Source organism: Miniopterus natalensis, chromosome 4 (genome assembly GCF_054644295.1).
Source record: "Miniopterus natalensis isolate mMinNat1 chromosome 4, mMinNat1.hap1, whole genome shotgun sequence".
Lineage (NCBI taxonomy): Eukaryota > Metazoa > Chordata > Mammalia > Chiroptera > Miniopteridae > Miniopterus > Miniopterus natalensis.
In genome coordinates, this window is record NC_142084.1 from 18,998,289 (window position 1) to 19,020,638 (window position 22,350).

The 22,350-nt window shown below is 47.4% G+C and overlaps 1 protein-coding gene across 1 annotated transcript in view; it reads left to right on the plus strand.

The window, feature by feature from the left end:
- The window catches only part of SPOCK1 (SPARC (osteonectin), cwcv and kazal like domains proteoglycan 1), a 461,737-nt gene that overhangs the window by 309,418 nt on the left and 129,969 nt on the right, over nucleotides 1-22,350 (plus strand). Inside the window, exon 4 of the mRNA XM_087816357.1 lies at nucleotides 10,443-10,557. Within this exon, the coding sequence (XP_087672483.1) occupies nucleotides 10,443-10,557 (115 nt within the window). The remainder of the gene's footprint in view (nucleotides 1-10,442; nucleotides 10,558-22,350) is intronic.

Here is a 22,350-nt window from a genome sequence, read left to right on the forward strand (position 1 = left end):
GTTAATTCTTGGTACCGGAAACCGTTACATACAAGTATGGGCACCTGATTTTTAAAAAAGTCACTTTGGAGCAAAAAGGATAGGTAATTACTTTTTTGTTGTTGTTGTAAATTAATCAAAATTATACCTATTTTTTGTCAGATTAGCAAAAAATATATTTTTCTGTGTGCTGCAGAATTTTAGTAATTGGTTTATGTGTGCCATGAGATGAAAAAGGTTGAAAATCGCTGTTGTAAGACCCTTTAAACATGGCAAACACTTTCAACACTTCTTAAAGTGTTCTTTCCTACCAAAGAACCCCTAAGGGCAAACGCCTATTCTGAGGTCCAGGGGACATTATGCTTTTGAAGTCTCTTTTAGACAAGTTTATATGAATTTTGCAGTCTACTCCATAGTAGACCCATGATTACTTTAATACAAAAAACGTTTTAAATTATGTACCATCCAGTACAATAGATGCTGCAGGGAGATCCATGGTAAATTTGCATTCTCCTTGGTTCACCACAGTCTGAAAAATAAGGATTAGATTAGATTGTGTAAAACAGGTAGAGGAGACCTGGCTGTGGAAGATTCACTTGGGGTGGGACCGCCTCTCTTCCCTCTTTCACCAGTTTTTGGCCTTGTCTGGGAGGTGGTGGGTGAATGAGCACCCTGATGCCTCACTGGAGTTCTTCATGAGATTCCCCGCCTGTGGATGCCACACTGGAAGTGACAGCCTTCCTCAGGACTCTGAGAGGTCATTGGAGCACCCCTGACTCCAATCCGGGGCAGGCTTCCCTGCAGACTTCACTGTTTTAGTTTCACTTAGCACCTGCCCCTTTCAGGCTCTGAAGGACAGGGTAGGAAGCAGTCCAATGGACAGGCTCTAGCTGAGGACTGCAATGCCCCAGCCTCATACACCAAACCTTCCCCGCAGAGGCTTTCCTGACCATTTGTCCCCAATGTACCCCACATTCCCAACCTCCCTGGACTCAAGCCTTTGTCATCTCATCACAACAGTGTTTGCCAGATTTTTTCTTAATTACTCTCTCCTTTTTCCTAGACTTTTACCAATGGTGCCTGAATGCACGCCCTTAGGATACCCTAACAGTCACACTCCATGACTCTCCAAGGGAAGCTTTTCAAAGCCCAAAGAACTTCTCTAAAAACAAAACAAACAAACAAACAAAAACCATATAACTGTAGGCCTATATGGGCTCTGTTGTATGCTTTTGGTGCACAGAATTGAGGGTTAGGGGAGTTTTTAATTCTTTATTCTCAGGCTTTATAATTGGAGGTGAGACGAGGCAGAGCATGAATCTGCTAGGGAGGTATAAACTTCTTAGTTGTTATATAATAATTTTAGCCATGGTATAGATCTAGCTACTGAGCAAAAGTTGTCTGGGTAAAGTAGACCCTGAGCTTGCTATTCAAAATGAAACTTTAGTGTTTCTTCTTGTGGAGCCGAGTCTACTAGTTGAGGTTGGAAAGGCTGGATAGCATCATCGCTCCAGGATCTTGAGTCTCTGAAATGTCCAGGGTTCCCTGCCCTGTGTGAACATCCACATTCTCTATTTGGAGAGCAAGCTCAAAACAGCTGGTGAGGGTGCGGGGGACGATAGCTGACACGCTGTGTGCCAGGCCCTGTGCTAGGCGATGCTCGTGCATTTTCCGATCGTGTCCTTACAATAGCCCAGAGCAGTGGGTCTGTGTCTGCACCTGGATGCTGAGGATTGAGTGACCTGTCAAGGCTGCACCGGCAGGAGGCAGCACAGCCGCGCCTCTCGCACCACATCCCCCTCACCCATGCCCGTGGGCTAGGTGCACTTACTTGTTTTTATTTGAAATTTGTTGAGTGGCCGAGTGTCTCCGTTCTTACATGGTCAACAACCGTGGCTGCTGAAGAACTACAGAATCGTGCCCATCGGCACCAGAGGGGCTAGTTCTCTGGATGCCTTTGGTAGGAAGAGCTGTGTTTTTATAGTAATTTTAATTGTGCTAAAGTGACACGCAGGTACAAAAGATGGACTTTATGAGCTGCAACACGTTTAAGTGTACCTTTTTCTTGGAAATCTTTTATTTTTATTATGCTATTAATGTCCTCTTATCCGCGTAGGTCATAGAACTGGTTCTTATGTAGTTTAAGTAATTCTCTCTCTCTCTTATTCATAAATGTCTTATGAATAATTTCTGTCGATTACAATGAAATAGAGCCTAAGTGTCTTTACTGTTATAACATTTTAATAAATCCTGGCCACTCTGACGAATGGGGAGGTTGGGACTCACCTGCAGGTGGTGCCTTGCTGCTCTGCGGAGCATCGAGGCTGTGCTCAGAACAGTGCTCTGTCCTGCCCGGTGCGGGGCATTGCGGGGCTCCCCGCTGGTGGTGTGGCCATATGCATGCCCTTCACAGGAGGAGCCACTCGGGCTCCCTGGCCCCCATTAGGTGTTATTTCTTCAGTCATGGAGGGACTTAAGGTCGCTGCGCATCAGGATTGCCTTGAAGAGAAATTTCGACTTTTGTATTCATTAGAAAAGTCATATAAGTTTATTCAAACATCCAACATCTGGCTATGAGTTTGGATAGGGCGATGTTTTCTTCACAGCAAGAGGTTATTTCTGGGATGCTATGGGTGACATGATTCTTTGGGGAGGTGACAGAAGGGTTTAGTATCCTGCAGCCTGGCCCTGTAGTTGTCACCGCTATCCCCCTCATAAGCTGTCTGCATGACTGTCCAGGTGGCTCTGAGCATCAGCTTTTACCCAGATTGAAATCCAGACTTACCAGCTGTGTGACCACGGTCAACTTACTTAACATCTCTGTGTCAGTTTCCTTGTGGGTACAGCAGTAGTACACTAATCCGTTCCTCACTGGTAAATTAGAATAATAGCACATTATACTGCGGGTTGAGGGATATCACTGTCTCCCTTGTCAGCCCCTCGTGAGACGATACATCGTGTCATAAAATGTTCCCTAGTTCCCCATCTGGCCTCTCAGTTCTTATCCCCTCCTGTCCCTTTTCCTCCTCTCCCCCATGCTGCTGAGAAAGGGAAATCAGTTTCTTGGTGAAAACATGGAGTGAGGCTCCTTGTCTGCTCCGTCCCAGAGCAGCTGGCAACAGGGGATGGGGTGAGGTGACAGCTTTGAGAAGCAGATATTGGCTGGCCAACCTGATAAAATAAAATTTTGTGGCCTATGATTTTATAGAGCGTCTTCCCGCAGCTACTCTCGTAGACTTGTCTTCACATGTTCTTTCTAATGGTGAGGACGTGTAATTAGCCGTGCTTTGTAATGTCTTGTTTTGCACATGAGCAGAGGGACAGAGCTCTCCCTGGCTCCTGCATCTAGTTTCAACAGGCACGGGCTGCCTCGAACTCCTGTCTCAGAGACAAATGCCAAAGTCTCACAGGGCTGGTCCCTTGCTCTTGCCCCCAGTGATGGACATAGCTTCCCACTGTCTCCCTGCAGCAGACACATTCTCCTGGAAGCAGGAGGAGACTCTGGTGCTTCTGGACGAGTCAGTGGCAGGCAGCGCTGGTGTTGCCAGGGGCAGGGAGCCTGAATTCAATCATGGGGTATTGCAGGGTAGCCCCAGGAGCCAGAGGACAGACAGGAGAGGCGGAGGGGCTGGTGTGTGAGTCGGGGAGGCTGGGGCTGGGGCTTCCTTTCGAGAGCAGCACAACAGGAAAGGGCAAGGACATCTTTTGAAGTAAACTGACCTGGTTTTGAGTACTGGCTTTGCCACTGATTAGCTGAGTGGCGTCAGGAGCTTACTTTGCCATTTCAAATCTGTTTTCTCATCCTTAACTTGCTTTTTCATGTATCATAAACATCTAGCTATGTTAGAATATACAGGCCTACTTCCTCCTTTATAATAGCTGGATAATATTTCATAAGTGGATGTCTTGTAATCGAGGTCACCATTTCCTTGCAGATGGTGTATGGACTGAATGTTTGTGTTGACGCTTTAACCCTCACTGTGGCTGTATTTGGAGATGGGGCCTCTAAGGAAGCCATTAAATGAGGTCATAAGGGTGGGGCCCTGATCTGATAGGATAAGTGTCCTCATAAGAAGAGCTATCAGAGCCCGGCCCGGCATGGCTCAGTGGTTGAGTGTTGACCTAGGATCCAGGCGATCGGGGTTCGATTCCTGGTCAGGGCACATGCCCGGGCTGTGGGCTCAATCAGTGACTCTCTCATCATTGATGTTTCTATCTCTCTCTCCCTGTCCTTCCCTCTCTCTGAAAATCAATAAAGATATATTAAAAAAAGAAAAAAAAAAGAGCCGTCAGAGAGCTCACGTGCTCTCTGAATGTACTTAGGAGAGGCCATGTGAGGGCGCAGCAAGAAGGTGGCTGTCCGCAAGTCAGAAAGAGAGCTCTCATCAGAAGCTGGCCATGTGGATACCCTAATCTCAGCGTTCTAGCCTCCAAACCTGAGAAAACAAATTTCTGTTGTTCAATCCACCCAGTCTTTGACGTTTTGTGATGGGAGCCTGAGCAGACTAATATAGATGGACATTCAAGTGGTTTATAAATTTCCCTCCTTGTAAACCATTAAGAGGCACATTCCTGCCTAAGGCGCTCTTTCCTACCCTTCTTTCCTTTTGTTATTTAAATTTTTACAAACACCCAAAAGTTGAAAGAGTATCATAAACTCCCACACACCCATCCAACTATGTGTAACAGTTGTTACCATTTAAAAGCATGGTTGAAAAATTGCCCTCCAAAAAAGGTGGTTAATAATTGACATCACCCCACCACACACACACACTCTCTAATATTGTAAGAGAGAGGATATTCTTAGTTTTAACACAGAAAAAAGTGAATCCTTGGGCACTTGATTTGAAGGGAAAGAAAAGGCCTTTTCCTAGGAGGGGTATCTTTGTCAGATGTATACTTACATCCTTTGTCCCTTTGCCTCCTTGCCCTTGTCTGTGTCCCATGTCCCTCACCCACTCCCATCCCCCACACATATTTAGTATCTATATCACTTAACTGCCTGTCCTATTTAGACACACAGCCAATGTGCCCCTTTGTTTGGCCTCGGAGAACTTGGCCCACCCCTTGATCTGAAAGTTGGGAATGGTGATGGGCTTTCCACACTGCCATCCTTCTCTGGTTCCAGCAAAACCCTACGGGCGGAATCTTTCATCTTTTGTTCTGTGCGGCTTTATCGAGTCATCTAGTAAACAAGACCCTCTGGAGTGTGTGTTGGGGGTGGGGGAGGTGGAAGCGAGGTGCATGCGCAGGTTACCATGGGGACAGACAAGCTGCAATAAATGTTTGGGATCTTAGCTTGCCGAGGTTTTAGCAGTTTAGAGTAATTTTGTTGTCAATCATCCATTAAGTCACTCCTAATAAGTCACTGGGAGTGTCTTTGCTCTTCACTTGAACTTCGCATGAGCATGGTTCAGGCAGAGAGCAGTCTTAGAAGCAATAAGGAGACAGCAAACAGTCATTAATTTGTCATCTTTTTGTAAATCGAATGGCCTTTTGTCTGAGGAAGTTTCCAGGAGTCCCCAGAGTGGACCACAAGTTGACACGGCTGTTTTAGGCTAAGTCTTGGCTTATCAGCCTTACCAGGTAGGCATGTTGCCTCCCAGAATTGTGTACAGCTTAATGTCCCCAGGGAGAGGGAGTGTGGAGGTTTCTCAGAGGAGGAAAGGGGGCCCTGAGCTGAGCCCTGGACCTCCACCCTGAGCCCCTCTGATTTGGAGGGTGAGGGTCACCGCATGCCTTTTCTTACAAGTGCCACTTTTCACGTAGAATGTGTGTAAGGCTTATCTCTTCCTACCCCTCCTGCCACAGAGCAGATGCCCGCAGACAACCAGCAGGGGAGGGTGCCATCACTGTGGGGCTTGGGAGCCATGGCCCCAGAGTCCTCCCTGTGGTTTAAGGCCCTCTGTGATGCTGTGCTACCCTCTCTGGTCTTCTCTCACCACCTGGCTTCGGCCTGAAGCAGCGCTGCAGGTCCCACATTTGCTCTGGTTTCTCTTACATCTGGAAGGGGAGCTTCTTTTTATCTGGAAGGTTCTTCCTCAATCTATGAAAGGGGTTCAAACCCACTTTTCCACAGATGTCAATCTCTCCGGGAAGTCTCACCTGATCTCGGGAAGGCTGGATGAGGTACCCCCCTTACCCCCAAAACATAGGGAGCTCACCCTCTCATTGCCTGTCTCTGTCTTGAGCTGTGCGCTCCCAGAGGGCAGGAATGACATCTCGTTCACTCTAGAGGTGCTGGCCCCCCACCTTCAATAACGGGCCTGCACAGGACGGATGCTCTACAAATATTAAGGGAATAAACAGAAGCATGTGTCACTCCCCCAGGGGACTCTCAGGGACCCTCTGGGCAAGCCACACAGTGGGACACCGTCTCCTCTCAGCATCTCTGAGGCGGTGCCGCTCTGCTGCTGCAGCTGTTACGACCCTTCGCCTGTGAGCTGGGAGGATGTGCCCAAGGACAGCGAAAAGGCTTGAGTCAGGATTTTAAAAGCAGCGTAGCTAATTAAAAAAGAACTTGAACTGAAAACAAGTTCGGAAACAATTAAGGTAATTAAAATATCACTACGGTACCTTAATTGAGATCAAGCAGTGAGCTTAAAAAATTAATTTAAAAAATTACACGTAACCTGAAATTAATTGGCTTTTGAATTCAATGTTTTCCAGCTCAACAAATCTCTCTTTAAATTAATTCATTCTTGTTTTTTTTTCTTTGAAAAAAGTTTTTGTAAAAATTATTTAAAAGTTAATTGGACATGTACATGTGCCAGTTGACACTTGGTCACGTGTAGGAAAGATGCCGTTAGCCTCCTGTGGGTATCTGCCCTGTGCCAGGCTCACCATCCTGTTTAATTCTACAGGTTACTGTGACAGACGAGGCACAGGGGACACAGGGCTTTGCTGTCTTATGGGGATGGCTGCATCCTAACACCAGGCATGTGCTGGGAGAGAAAAACTGGGGAGCACAGTCTCCAGAAATCGTTAGCACCACCTCGACAAGAAGCTTCTAGCTCTGGCCAGGGTTGTCAGTAACGCTCAGCTTGCTCTCTGCCCTTCCCTCCTCACCTGCACGGTTTCCCTGTTTACTCTGTACCTTGTTAAAGAGCCTCGTAAATGCCACTTACTGTTCTGATGTCTTATCATTCCCTTTAGAAAGTGGAGCTACAGGGATCCTGTCCAAAACAGGTGCTGGGCACCTTTCAAAAGTGTCCCCTCTCAGGAGTGTCACCTGCGCCTTGGAACTGCTAGGGAAAAACTTGTTGAGGCGGCGTTTAAATGGAACCGATGCACTGCTTTCAATTCCAGTGCTGCTGCTTTTCAAAAACAAGAGGAATCCTAGTGATTACATAAATGCTGGCAGCTTGATTTGTTACTGTTCTGTTATTTTGTGACGTTCATTGAAATAATTCACATACGTCCTTGAAGCATTCAGTCCCCAGTAATTAATTTTCAGCCGACTTGATTTTTATATGCAAATCATTAAGGAAGTATGCGTCGGGAGTTAAATAAGTGATGATTTTTGTTTAGTGATTTTGGTTGGAGGTTTTTGTTTGGTTTAATAATGTTAGCGTCAGGCATTGGAGGAGGGGCAATCTATGGTATTAGCCTGAAGACAGGATGACAGATGGCCAGGGTGCAGAAAGAGAATGGACCAGACCACGGGTCAGTTGAGGAGTGGCTGCATTCAAAGGGAGTAGGCAGAGGGTGCACTTGCCCAGGGCTGGGTACCCCACCTTCTGGGGGGTACTGAGGCTGTGTGTGGCACCCTGTGGTAGTCCTGTGTGGCTCAGCCGGGGCAGCACCAGGCCCCCTGGCTGCCCCCTACTCTTACTCCTTAAGACTCATCCTGACCCTGACTGGAAGGCCTCTCAGGAACGTGGTGCATCTGGTTTGTATTTGTTCTGAGGTGGGGCCCACATCGGCTTTTAAAAGCAGCTCCCAGGCGATTCTCCTGCTGCTGGCTTCCCATGGAAAGGAGTGTGGGTTCTGGAGTCACCCACCAGGTGTCAGAAACCCTCTCACCTCTAACCAGGGGATTCTCTTTAAGATGTTTATTTGTAAAATGGGCATATTAGCAGCAGCCACATCCTTGGGTGGTTGTGGGAATGAAACATGGTAATCCAGCCAGAGGACTTAGGTCACTGCCTGCATTTCCACAGCACAGGTAAGTGTTAGCTGTCGTTCTTGTTATTATGAAGGCTTGTTATTCACTGGGAACCAAGGACAGACACACACACACAATACACAAACACCTAAGAGGTCTGTGCTAAGCACGTACTAGTATTAACCCATTTAATCCTCATGACAACCCAGAGCAATAGTAGGTACTGCTGTTACCCCATTTAACAGAAGAGGCAACTGAGGTACAGAAAGGTTGGCCAAAGAAGCTTGAATTGGGCCATAACGCTTGTCATGTAGTGCTGCAGGTTTGGGCACCCATCACTCTAGGCCAGCCTGTTAGCCTCTATCTCTGAGCTCATTCTGGTGAAAATCCCAAGGGTTCTGTGGCACCGGTCAGGGAAGCGCCTCAGCTGGTACCAGGATGCCAGTGGTCTGGTTCCAAGTTTCTTGAGATCCATGTCTGTCTGCACCCGGTGGTGGCTGGAAGTATGAGAGGGGCAGCAAAGACACAGTGTGGTCATCATTAATTGTCATCTGATAATCAGTCTTCATTGTTGGCTCAAGTTTGTATGAGTCTTGGAAGGTAAATCAGAGTTGTTGGGACTGCCACCGGGGTTGGGGTGGGGACAGGGCTGGCCTGAGACGCACAGCATCCGGGCTTCTTGTGTGGACATCCCCAGGACCAAAAGAGTTCCACTGGAAGGCCCAGCCCCAGAGGCCTCTGAATGCAGACCCAGAGTGCAAGAGGCAGCCCTCAGCCCAGGAGCTCAGAGTGAGCCCTCTGTCCCTGGGGCTCCAGTGAGCCGCTTTTATCTTGCAGCCCATTTCCTTCTGCTGATCTCCAGCAGATTCCTTGGGAAATAGGCTCTGCCAGGTGACTCCCCTGGGACCGGCCAGGACCTGGTCTTGTTGCTGACCTGACTGGCCTAAGAATGCACCTGTTTCCCGCACCGAAACTGCTGCCTCAGAGGGTGCTGCCCTGAGCTGTGCAAGCGGCAGAAATGCCTTTGGATGTCTGTTCAGGTCCCTGGAGACACTCCCCGCAGCCATCTGAAGGAAATGGTGTTGAGATTCTGGACCGGGGCAGGCTGAGAGGAATGAAGACTTTGAGTGCAAAGGGATCATGAGAGTGAGGGGCCCATCTGGTGGAGGGGAAGAGGGCATTTCTCACGGCAGTTTTGCTGTCCCTGTTCTGGATGCCCATTTGTTTAACTGGATGTTTATGTGGGGAGGACACGGGAGGCCTCACCTCTCTGGCCAAGTAAAGCAGATATGAGAGATCTGCAGCCTCACAGAGCTCAGGCCCTGGAACTGGGAGGAGGCACAATTGCTTTTGTTTTGCAGAGAACCCCCTGGGGTCACTCCTCTGTGTTGATGAGCAAGGCCACCTCAGCAGGTAGAGGACTGATGAGCGGAGGCCTGCTGCTCTGCCTCTTCTAAGAAATGTTGCCATGTAGCAACTGCTGTCCTTGGAGACCCTTTCTCCAGAGACGTGGTTGAATCAACTCGCGCCCCCTCATTACTCACACGCACAAAGCACACTCACCGTCAGATGGAGTATCTCATGAGTGCCCGGCCCCGCCTCCCTTCACTGCCCTGTGCGCCGGGCCTGGGGTGCCTTTTCTCTCTGTTTCAGAATCCTGCCCATCCTCCAAAATCGAATTCACATATTAATGCTTCATTAACCCTGCCCCAGAAATTGACCCCTGGTTTCCTCTCATGCTCTGTTATCCCTTTATGTGCCCGCCATGGCCCTTAATCTCATTCTCCCTCGCACAGTAAATATTTTCTGGGCGCTTCCCCCTCCCTGTGGCACTGTAACTGTGTGTGGCACAAACTGTCTTGTACATCCGGAAGTTCTTCACAAAGCCTAAAATAGGCTTATTTATGCACAGCGTCCATGTGGATTGAACTGAAGTCTCCAAAGAAGCAAAAACAAAAAACTATCCTCAAGGACTTTTTATGTTGTAGGAAATGGTAAAATTAGGCACGGATGAAGTCATAAAAGGCAATGGCAGACAAATAACCAGAGAGGGAAAAATAGCTCCTGGTCCTTAGAGCATGTAGGATTTAAAGGATTTTAAAAGTAATTCCTGCCGAAGATGAAGATGCTGCGACTCCCCGTGGCACAAAGGAATCACTTTCGTGATGGGAAGAAACACGTGCGGTAGGCACAGAGTCCCCCGGGTTGCTTTCCTTCCAGTCTCCTCCAGCCTAAGAAAACAGCACAGAGCAGACACCCGGCCTGTTTACATCCCACTCATCTATTTGAGTAGAAATAGAAATTAAACGTTCCCTGGAGGTCCTAACCGCCCTGTTTTTGTTCTTTTTTGCCTCAGCCCTGGACCCATCTAAAGACCCCTGCCTGAAGGTGAAGTGCAGCCCTCACAAGGTGTGTGTGACCCAGGACTACCAGACCGCTCTGTGTGTCAGCCGCAAGCACCTGCTCCCCAGGTAAGGCCGGAGGCTGCGGGGTGCTCTCCAGCTGGTGGATCTGGGGGCCCCATCTCTGACTGGGGGGCAGGGGGCAGTGGGAGAGCAGGTGTTTGTGCTGCCATTTGATGTGATGTTTGGTGCCTACACTCCTGCTGTGGTTCTCAGACACAGATTTGCAAAGAATGTCAATATCTCTATTTCCTTTAAATCAACTTTATTTGACTCCGAGCCCTCATCTGAGCAGAGGAACAGAAAATCCTTTCTTGGTCATTATTGGCACTGCCCCTCTGCCCGGAATGACCCCAGGATCCAGGAAGCTGGTAGCTAAGAAAACAGGGGCGGAACCTTTAGTCTGGTTGCCACTGACATCCCCACCACAGTAATCCTTTGAGGTCTCTTGAGCCCAGGAACTGACTGGTTCATGCAGACACATAGAATGTGGGCGTCTTTGCCTGGCTGGGTGGTCTTGTTTGGGGTCCTTCAGGACAGCACACCATCATTCCTTCTGAGAACCTGCCTTGTTCATTTCTCAGGGGGACAGCATCTGGTATGCTCTCTTCCCCAGCCCAGGGGAGGTCTCTCCCATTGTTCTTCAGAGTCCCTAAAGCTTTTGCCTTCTACCCACCCCCATGCCCAGCATTATCTAGTCTGCGGGCTCAGGCTTTTACAAATGACAGAAAGAACCTTTAATCTCAGGCTCCTTTTGCCTTTAGTCCTGCAAAAATATTCAAAGAACCAGACACACAAACACAGAAGGCAGGCTTTCTTTTAGAGTGGGGCCTGATGGCGTGGTGGGGGGAGAAAAGCAATTTCATTGACTATGTCACCCCACTCCTAGTACTGCCTGGACAATGGAGCAGTGTAACGATGGGGTGCCAGAGTTACAACACCCTGTTCTAGATTCTGCACCTTGCTCTGCCTATACCTGCTGCTGCACCATGACCTGAGGCAAGGAGAGCAGCCTCGCTGAAACTCGACTCCCACTGAGATCTGCCTCCCTCCCTATAACTTTTGCTCATTCATTCTGATTTGGCTATGGAACCATCCAAATGTGTCCTGTCTCATCCCTTAGTTCTTGCGGTCTCCACAAAGCTGGTCTCTGACTGCTCCTCTTAGAAAATGTTTCACTTTCCCTCAGTCCCCTACTTGGTTTCCTCTGATCATGCTGAGGAGCTCCATCCTTTGAAACAAGGTCCAGCAGGTGTGACAGCAAGAGCAGAGCCTCCACCCCCTCTGCCTCTATGAACGTGGTACCTGTAGCAGCAGACCTGTCCCCCATGATCACCTAAAAGTAGTCAGCCCTTGTCTCTGTGAGACCTGGATGCAAGGTATTACGATCTGGTTTAATCTGCTTTGCTGTTCCCCAGACAGGAGTGCTCTTCCTAGAAGTAAAGAGGTCTCACCCCAGAACCCTAGCATGTGCCGGCACTGTGCTCAGCACCGCATCCTTGAATTCTACCAGCCATTTGTCAAGTTGGTGCTTATTTTTGTCTCCACTCTAAAAATGAGAGAACTGAGGCAGAGAGAGGCATTGCTGATTTGCTTGTATATCTAGAGAGTGCAGCCATGATTCAAACCAGGGCTGTCTAGCTCCAGTGCTTACGTTTTTTATCACTACTATGTGTTGGCTTCTCTATTCGATCTGTCCTGGCCTAGCCACTCATTCATTGTCCTTCAACAGAAAGGCACCAAGTACCTATTGTGTTCCAGGTTTATGTTAGGCACTGAGGCCAGAGAGGTAAACAAGAGACCCTATTCCCACCCTCAAGGAAAATCAAGTTCTCTGTGGAATGGGATGTAAAAAATAATTTTTTGATATTAGAAATTTCTTTCAAAGCATAAATACTCTGAGAAAACTATCCTTGAGTCTCCTGCCACACTTGTATTTTTCCTTCTCTGAAAGAGGGATGACATGGCCTCTTTTGCAGCAAATACCCAAATACCCTTTGGAATTGTGATCTGAGTTGTTCAGCCATGTGGTTGCCTGTGTGTGTAATGTGGAAAGTCCATTGCCTATTTCCTCCTAGATTACAGCTCTTTCTGGAAGTGCCAGATAACAGATTTTTACTTTTAAACTCAAATCTGTTTGAGGCAGAGGCAGCAATCTCATTAGTACTCAGGCATATCCAGGTGTAAATAGTGTTTTCCTGGGCATGCCATGTTTCTGTGTTGGAAGCACCAGCACATTTTTGCTGTGTTGAAAGTGTAGCCCTCACCTCCCACATCTCCCACATCTGGTGACCACAGAATTGCAGTGGCTAAAGCATGGGTTTGAGAATGAGACCCATTTGGGCTTCATTCTGAGGTTGGCTGCTTCCTAGCCATGTGACTTTGGCTAGTTACTTTACCTTTCTGAATCTGTGCTTTCACATCTGTAAAATGGGTTTAATGAAAGTATTTACCCCATTCCTCTTTTCTATATGCTGGAATACATCCCCTAGTAATCCTTGCAGAGAGGATTTATGGGTAGTAAGTTTTACTAATCCTTTCATAGGGTATATTGTGTATATATTTCTGTGAGAGTTCAGTAAGATAAAGGTATATAAAGTAAATAAACTGGTGTCACATAATAACAGCTGTTTTCTAGTTACTAAAGCAGTTATGATAATAGTTGTTATTATTGGCTGATTCATTCTGGAAGGTCATCTAGAAAACCCCAAAGTTGGATGCTCCTGAAAAAAAGGAGCTCACTCCAAGTGCCTTGCTCCTCTCCCAGTCTGATTAGGAAGACTGTGAGGTTTAGCATGAGGATTCCAGTGTCCTTTCTGCTGCCCCTTTTGCGACTCACAGCAGGTAAGGACTAAGATGATGACTGCATTTCTGATAACATTGTCTGTCTGTTCATTCGAAAAACAGCCCAAAGAAGAGGCTGATTGAAGAGGCATGCCACTCCCTTCTTAGGATTTGGGAGGTGGTGTGAACTGGGGAGGCCTTGCAATGGTATTGGCTGTGGTTGTGGGCCCAGCCTCCCTCCTCTCCCTCTCAGAGCCTGAATTACTTGGCCCGCCTTATCAGCCAAATGCATACCTCTTCTTAGGGTCTTGGACACCTTCCCAGATGAAACATCTGTCTTTTCACATTATACTTCAGGGGCCCCCTCTGACCATAGAGACCATGTTGACAATTCTGTATATTCATCAATCAGGGAAGTAATCTTTCTCTCTGTGAAACATCTGTAGGCAATTCCGTCAGCCAATCTGGCCTCTGCTACAGCTCAAGAGGCAAATCCTGTCTCCAGACAGGCAGGAGTGCACACACATGAGAGGCCGCTGGGCAAGCCTTGGGCTGATTATGAGGCTGTAGACTTAGGCTGTCTTTGCAAGCAGATTGAGATAGAAGGACGGGGAGTACATCAGTGAGAGAATTTCATTAGCTTTCCTTGCTGGTGGAGGTTGAGTGAGTGGAGAAGCTGGCAGTTTAAAACACAGGTCTGTGACTGCAGAGTCAGGGTAAGCAATTTCGGGGGTGGGGCAAGGAGGGCAACTAGCCCTCCCTCTGCTGGAATTCTCTTTCTTTATCAGGGTTGTGTTTGGGTTTGTATTTGGTTTCTTCTAGAGGCTTCAGCTAAACTCACATTCCCTTTGGAGAATTTTCTTTGGAAATTCTTTATTTCATCTCTTCCTGCTATTAAGCTTGGGAAAAGGGGATTCCTGGTAGTGTGTGCACCTTTCAGGTTCTCCAAAGGGGCCATTTATGCACCAAAGTGCATTGTGAAAGCAGCTTAGAATTAAGAAGCCTTCTATTAAATGATTTTTTTTTTTACAATATTGTGATTTTAAAAATGATAGATGATGCTTGTTACAGAAAACATAGAAAAGTAAAAAGAAACAAGAAATAGGCATGTTCCATTGGTTTGTTTTTGTCAAAACTTGATTATCAAGTGGTACCTATATAAAAATTCTTCAGTTAATACTTATAAGTGAGTATTGTAATGATTCTATAAACCATATATATGTGTGTATATATATATATATACATAGTTTAAATATATACATATGCATGTGTATATAAATTCTAATGATTGTTTAGCATACTATACAAAAAATAACTTGAGATGGATTATAAATATATGATCCAAGACTATAAAACTTATAGAAGAAAACAAGAATCATAACTTTGGATTTGACAGAGATTTCTTAAATAACACACAAAAAACATGAACTATAAGTGCCAAAATAAAGAGAAAATCAACAAATTAGATATCATCAAAATTAAAAACTTTGATCTTCAAAAGACACTGCTATGAAAATAGAAAGATAAACCACACTCAGGGAAAATATTTGCAAAACATACATCCAACAAAAGATTTGTATCTAGAATGTGTGATGAAAGCATAGGTCCATACAAAGACTCACTCTTGAATGTTCATAGCAGCTTTATTTGCTATAGCAAAAAGCTGGAAGCAACCCAAATATCCATCAACAGATGAATGGATAAACCAAATGTGGTCTATCTGTTATAATGGACTACTACTCAGCAATAAAAAGAAATGGGCTATTGATACATGTGGCAGCATGAATGAATTTCATAATAAGTATGCTGAGTGAAAGAAGACAGACCAATTTTTAAAAAGAGCATACATTATATGATTTCCATTTACAAGAAATCCTAGAGAATGCAAGTTAATCTATGGTGACGGGAAGCCTGTCATTGGTTGTCTGGGGGAGCAGATCTGTGAGGTACCTGAGCCTTCTCTAAGGTTTGATAATGGAAAATGATTCCTTAGGGAGATAGTTAAATCAAACTCCAGTCTTAGATGTCAAAGATCTCACTGGCAAATGGGCTTGTTTGGGCAAGAAGAGTTTTTAAAACAGCCATATGTTATTCTTACTGACCTAGGCTTTAAAAAAAGTATTCTCTTAGGTCTTCTTAAAGAAAATACCCTTGCAAGGGACAGAGGCATGTACAGAAAGTCACACAACCTACAGAGGGCTCTGCTCTCGGGGATTTGCTGCGAGTCGGGATGGCTAGGTCTGATTTATTGTTCTGGTGGGCAGGAGACTGGGCGGGGCCGGGGGTGCTTCTCCCCACAGAGCACTACATTGATTTTACCTCTCTGTTGCCATTGATTTTTATTTGGAGAATAGAAAATTGAAGCATTTGTTGTAAGCCTTCCAGACAAGCCACATTCGCAAATTCTGCAGGCGTATTGTGAATGGGAGGAAAGGATGTCAGGACAGGACTTTCAGTATCTGAGTATACCCTCGAAAGCCTTCTGGGAGCGGTGGGGACTGACCTGTTTTTAAATAAGGAGCCGAAGCCTCGGTGGGCTAGGCCTCTCTAACAGAGCGGCTCTTTATCTCCACTTCCTAATTATCTGGAATAACAACGAGTTCTCCACACTGGCCAAGAATTCAGATGCACTAGGGGCTGGTGGTACAGTAGAGCAGTCTGAGCCCTTTCTGTCTTTTATGTGAACTTGAAGAATCAAAGTGTTTGAGGTCAGAGAGAAGCACATCACAGGATGTGCCTCAAATACCAAGCTCTCAGAGGATATTTGAATGGATGATGGCTGTTTCATCTCAGTTTTGTTTTACAACAGAGCACTGCCTCCTGCTATGGGGCTTTGTACAGGTTGATTATACACACACATGTCCATCTTGGTTTGGCAGACACACGGCTGCGTGGAAAGTGATTCCCAGGTGCCTGGGTGGCTCTCTGTGTTGGTAGTTACCTAAGTGTGATCATGACCACTTCCCTAGTAAGTTTATATTTACGTAGCTCACACCCTTTCTCCAAGGGGCTCATGCATTGCCTTTGCTCTGTTAACTTCGGGGAATCTTCATTTGCTGCTCTCTGGGTAAGGGTGCTAATGGGGGCTTGGTGCTACTTCTAGGCTATGTATGAAGTTGTGTTTGGGGTTTGAGTCCACTTTTGAATCAGCCGCCTTTATAAACAGAAAAATCATCACTGTTGTCTGTTTTACAAATACCTGCCACTGGGCACTGTAGAAAACAAAGGGAGAGTGGCTGATTCAAGGGATGCCACTTACCACCTCCCGTGTCAGGCTCATTATGGCAGCAGGGATCTTGCTGACCGCTCACAATAGTCAGTTAGGTCTGTATTATCTCCATTTTCCAGATGAGGCTACTGAGGTTTTTATAATATTCCCTGACTGTAGTGCTGGTAAGGAGCTGATCTGGGACCAGAATGGAAGAAGGCCATCCAGCCTCCTCTGCTTCAAGGAGTCGTGGGTGCAAGCTCTCACTGGCTAGTTTAATTTTCCCTGCGTTGCTGAAGCCCACCGGTCACCAGGCAGTCAGCTCCTGGTGCTAGAGGCGCCACTGCTTACAGGCCCAGCTGTTCCCACCTGCTCCTGCTCCTTATGGAACCATTGCTGGGGGCCTGGGTGTCCAACCTATTTCCTCCTTTCTGTGCCAAAAACAATAATTCTGGGTTCATTACTTCCCTTTGAGGGTGTTTTTTTTGTGTGTGTTTTTTTAAAGAAGCAACCATTCAAACCACATGTCACTTAAACATAGAGATATTTAATTAAACAGCAGCTTTATTGTTTTAAACAACAGAAGTACTCTACGCCGCTGCCTGTGAGGACCCAGCCACTCCTGGGCTCTTCACTCAGCAGGATTTCTTAAGCAAGCCATTGCTTTCTCTGTTCCTTTGTTTTTAACTGAAACTGAGGGTATTGATTAGAGAATCTTGATGACAAAAGCAGCAGAGAGTAAAAAGCAATTCATAATGCAGATGGGAAAAATTGTGTGGAATTTTTAGTCCCTTGGAGTAGCGGGGACAGAGTGAGAGGCAGATCTTGTAAGGCAAGTTTTACAGATGCATTTAAAAAATATATCAAAATCATGACAGCCAGGGGAATTTATCAGACCCATATCTTGCCCTGCCTTTTAATTTTCTTTTTAAAACAACAACAAAAAAAGAACACCCCCCCCCCCCCCCCCACACACACACACACAACGGACGAGGTCTCCCAGTAAGTCTCATGGCCTTCTGCCTGGCTGGCAGTTTCGGGGTGTGGCTCACAGGGACCAAGCCTCTGCCCTCCCAGAGCCTCTCCCACACCCCTCCAGGCTGTCAACTCCCCACCAGAGGGGGTTCCCATTTCCGATGGACCCCAGAGGACTGGCTCATTGTCTTTTTTTGAGCCATGTTTTATCTGTAGAGGTTGAGCTGAGTTATGGTGGAATTCCCGGAATGTGCAAGTGCCCATGTGCCAAGGTGCTGGAGAGCTAGAAAGCCAGACCCAGACGTCTGTGGAGCTGGGAATGGCTGTTTCCAGGGCCAGGGCCTGACTGAGCAGCGGGCTCTCCTTTCCTCCCTTGGTCTCTGTGGGAAAGCATCGGGTGCAGGCCCTGCCCTGAGGTTCTGCCCACAATGACAGGGCTGCTGCTGCTGTTTGTGGGTGTCTTGCATATTAAGGAACGTAAGAGTTGCATATTTCGGGCATCAGACTTCAGCACATTAGAAAGAGGAGGCTGAGGCGGGTGTGCCAGTTTTGAAGAGGAATCACTAGGTGTGATTTCCACCAGGGCTTGGGCTGGCTGGGCAGCACACCGGTGTGAACCGTTCTGCTAGCACATCCATCCCTAAGCAGCAAGAAGCAGAAAGCTCAAGCCCCCCTGCAACTCACTGAAGACACTAAGGTGCCCACACATCCTGCGCGCACTTTCAGCATCCGGTATCCAGGTGGAGCAAGGCCCCGCGGCCGCTCGTGAAACACATCACCTTTCACAGAAGCCATCAGGTTGTATTTCCCTCTTTCACTGACTTCGGTTTTAATTTTTCGAAACCTCTTTCCTTGGCCTTTGTTATTAATAAATCTGTGGGCTGCTTGCAGCTCTGCCTAAACTCATTAAGATCTCAACACTCAGGGTTTCAGTTTAGACATCTTATATCAGATTAATTCAAGCAATGAACCGTGAAAGACATTCTTTATGGGATCAGGCACCACAGTAGGGCCCATTTGGGGCACTGACCAGACGGGTTCTGGGTCCAGAAAATGGACTCATGATGATTTAGAGGGATATCCAAGGCTATCTTTAGAGCACTTTTGTTTTAAATGCAATGTCTCAAGCTTATGTCCTGCCTTTAATGTTCCTCGTGGAGAGAGTGGGCAGAGGGCAAGGCCTTCCATGCTCAGAGGGACAGCGGAGATGAAAGTTAATTAGTTTGGGGACCTTGGTACCTTTCCAGGGCATTCTCGTGACGTTTTTCATGGGCACACACTGAAAGGGACATGGCTCTGTTGCTGAGGAGTGAGAGGCCCCCCTCCAGTCTGACTTGTCCATGGTCCTGCCAGAGCTGGAGGTGCGGGTGTGTCCTGCCCACTGCAGTGCCAGGCCAGCTTCCCATTTACCCACAGATGGGAGGAAGGGGGGACCTGGCTCAAGCTGCCCATGGCTGTGAGGAATTCCCGAGTGGAAGGCACAGGGGCAGGGCTCCATGCTCCCTTCTGGCCTGGAACCAGACTCCTTCCTTGGCAGAAGCCAGGGGAGGTCATCTGTGAATACTGTGGTAGTGATGAAGGACTTCAGGGCTTGAGTCCCTCCTGCCATCATTTTGGCAGGACTAGCTCTCAGAAAACAAGTCAGGTACATCAATGATGATGGGTTAAAAGTCATTAACTCAGAGTCGACTTAGCTGGAATCAGATAATTTCTTTATTTCACAAGTATTTCTGGTGCCTTCCACTTGTCAGACACTGCTGAGTGTTTGGAATTCTGTGGTGAATGGACACGGTCTACCCTTGTGGAGATTAAAGGTTGTTGGAAAAGACATATAAAAAGAAACTTAAGTGTTTAATGTTGTGATAATCATTAGGTGGGATAAGTGCAGGGTGCCATAAAAGAGTCACTCTTGGTGAGTTGAATGTGGGAGGCCTCTAGGGGAGGTGAAAAATGAGGGGTGCCCACTGGGAACAGAGGCAGGAGAAGTGTTCTCAGAGGAGGGAACAGCCTTTGCAAAGGCCTTGAATCAGGGGAAAGGAAGGAAATTGGTGCCCTGAAGGAAGTGATGAGAGGAGAGGCCTTCGCTACAGGAACACAGTGACTCAAAGGGTGTGGCTGCATGAGGCTGGAGAGGGAGGGTTGCCCCTCTGGCCAGTTATGAAGGGACATCTTGTTTGGCTTTAAGCAGGAGAGGGACAGTATCATGTGGCTCAGGATAGACTGAATTTTTTTGACTAATTGTCCTTTAAGCCAAATTGTGTGCTATGTGAGAAAAGCTGGGGTGGTAAGTGTATGTGTTGCATATGCTCACACGAAGAGCCTGAAGATCTTCTCATGGAAGTTATAGCCTAATAGAAGAGATTAGGGACACAAATGTATATAACTTTAAGCTAAAAAAATAAAAAATATCATGAAATAAAGTTCCAAGAAGAGAGCAACCATTTCCAGCTACAGGTGGGGTTGGGGCATGGGAGAGAGGCAGAGAAGGGCAGCAGTGCCTAGTGGTATTTACTAGTGGTTGGAGTGGTTTAAGGGCATATGAGGGCATCCTGGCTCAGACACACTGTGACTTGCTCAATACTACAAAGCTGTATAGGGCAGAGATGGGGGACCAGAGCAAGGTTGCCCCGAAGCCCATCTTTGTGTAAAAGCCACTCTGCCCTTGGGATCCTTTCCTGCACGAAATCTCCATTTTCTTATCAAATGATGACTTTAAAACCGCATTGTGGGATTGTAATAAGGAAAGTGGTAAGTGTAGTGCTGGCACATAGTAGGTGCTTAATAAAGTTAACCTCCCATCTGAGCCTCTAGTTCCCCAAGGAACAAGTAGTTAGGGGAGCAATCCTTGCCAGCCTCACAAGGTTGCTCAGGATACATGGGCTCACACATGCAAAGGCCCTGCTGTTTTCAATGTTCAGGGTGGTGTCAGTCATCATGATTAGTAAGTTCTTTATGGGGAAAATGCAGACTCCCCTCCTTGTTCTGCCTACCCACTTACTTGTAATGCCCAGGTGCCCTCTGGAGTGTAAGCATCGGTCTTGGCACACTGTAGGGGTTCACAACATATTAGTGGATGCAGGAGCTGGAGATGCAGGGCCAGGCTGATGTCCTTAGTTAGAGGAGCTCTGATAGGTGAGCTGAGTCACAAAGCAACACTCCAAGTAATCAGGTGGTTCATATCAGAGCCGAGGTGTATCCCATTTCCCTTTGCTTTTTGCATAGAACCCACCGAATTTCTAGACACCCAGTAAATGCTCAGAAAGTGCCTGTGAACTTCACAGGGAAAGTGGAGGTAACTTGTCAGTCTGGTATGAGAGTGGCCCTGTGTTTAGGTGAAAGCAACATACTCCAGACTCAGCCCCAGCCTGGTGGCCTCTCTCTCTGGGGTCTTGTCTCTGCCCACCTCTCTCTGTGCTAAGTGACTGGACACATCTAAAGGTCAGCTATCTGGGGCCACAGACTTGGCCTTGGTGGTAACAACTTGTCATCTGTTTCATTGACCCCTTGAATCTCTCAGAGGTGAAGGTCTGTGCTGTGCAGAATGCTGCAGAATGGCCTTAGAATCTGCCTTCAGGAAGGAGAAAAGGAAGGGACACATACTGGGCACCTGCTCTGCCGGCCATCGGGAGCAGCTTCCACTGCTCCCCCGTGGTGCCTCTGAGACCTGCTAAATTCACCTTCCCGCTTCATCCAGGAGGCTTGCAGCCCCCCAAATCTCCTCTCAGGTCTGACTCCTCTGCCCCATGGCACATGGGACCAGCTCTTCCTGCCCTTCAGAATAAAATATAACAGGACTGCCTGTAGCCCAGAACAGGACCACTCAGCCAGGAGGAAGTCTGGGAAGGCAGCAGGCAGCATTCTTATGGACCCATCTTCTCTTTCCTGGGGAGAAGCCTGCTGCAGAGGGTGGGTGATGAGCTGCCATCCCCTCGAAGGGGGCTTGGGCTCACAGCTGCTGCTGTCTCCCGTGCGTTAGTTCTCTGTATCCCTGCAACCTGATCAGAATGTGCTGGGAATGATTTGATTTCCTGCTAATCTACCTGCTCTCCAACTTAGCAGTTTCTCCATGTGCCTTTTTATTTTCCCCTTCTGTTTTGGGGCAGAGTTGGTTTGTTGCTCTAAATGGCCCTGTCCATTACTTACAGACCTTCAGCGGTGTATCCAAACACTTTGCTTCAGGGCAGTGCCTGGTAGACATCTGCAGAGTAGGGGCTTGGGAAATGGAGTAGTGCTCCCTGCAGGGTGCTGGTGATGGGAGCATGAGCTGGTACAGCATTTCTGGTGGGAGTTTTGGCCGCATTGGCGCCGCATTGACTCTGTTTTGGAGAATCTCTCTCATGGAAGTGAGTACACATGTGCAGAAAGACTACATACCAGGATGTTCAGTGCACTGATCACACCACTAAAGAAATGGAACTCCCTCCTCAGTACCAACGCACAGAAGAATGCCCGCCCAGATCACAGTGCCTTCTGCACAAGCCCTCCTGACAGCCTGGGCTTGGACTCTTACAGCACCGGGCAAGCCTGCGCCCTTATATCCAGTCAGAAGGTTTTCTGTGGGTAACTTCTACACGTTGGCCCAGGTTCTGCTTTGGAAAAGCACTGGGACACGCTGGCTTCCTCACCCCTGTGGCAACGTTCTTGGTCATCTTGTCTGCACACGAGCGGTGCGGCATTGGAGCTGGCCCTTGGGAAAGGGTGGGAGGATGCCGGTTGGACGAAGGTAAGTGCTGGAGAAAACACAAGGACAGTGGAGTTAGCCTTAGTTCTTGGCCTTGTCCAGAAAATTCCTCACCAGCAAAGGCGACAGAGGCGAGCAGGAGCTTCTGTGCTCCAACAGGAAGTGTGAAGAAAGCCGTCAGAGCCGGGGGAGAGGTGTGGTGCTGATGTGGCTG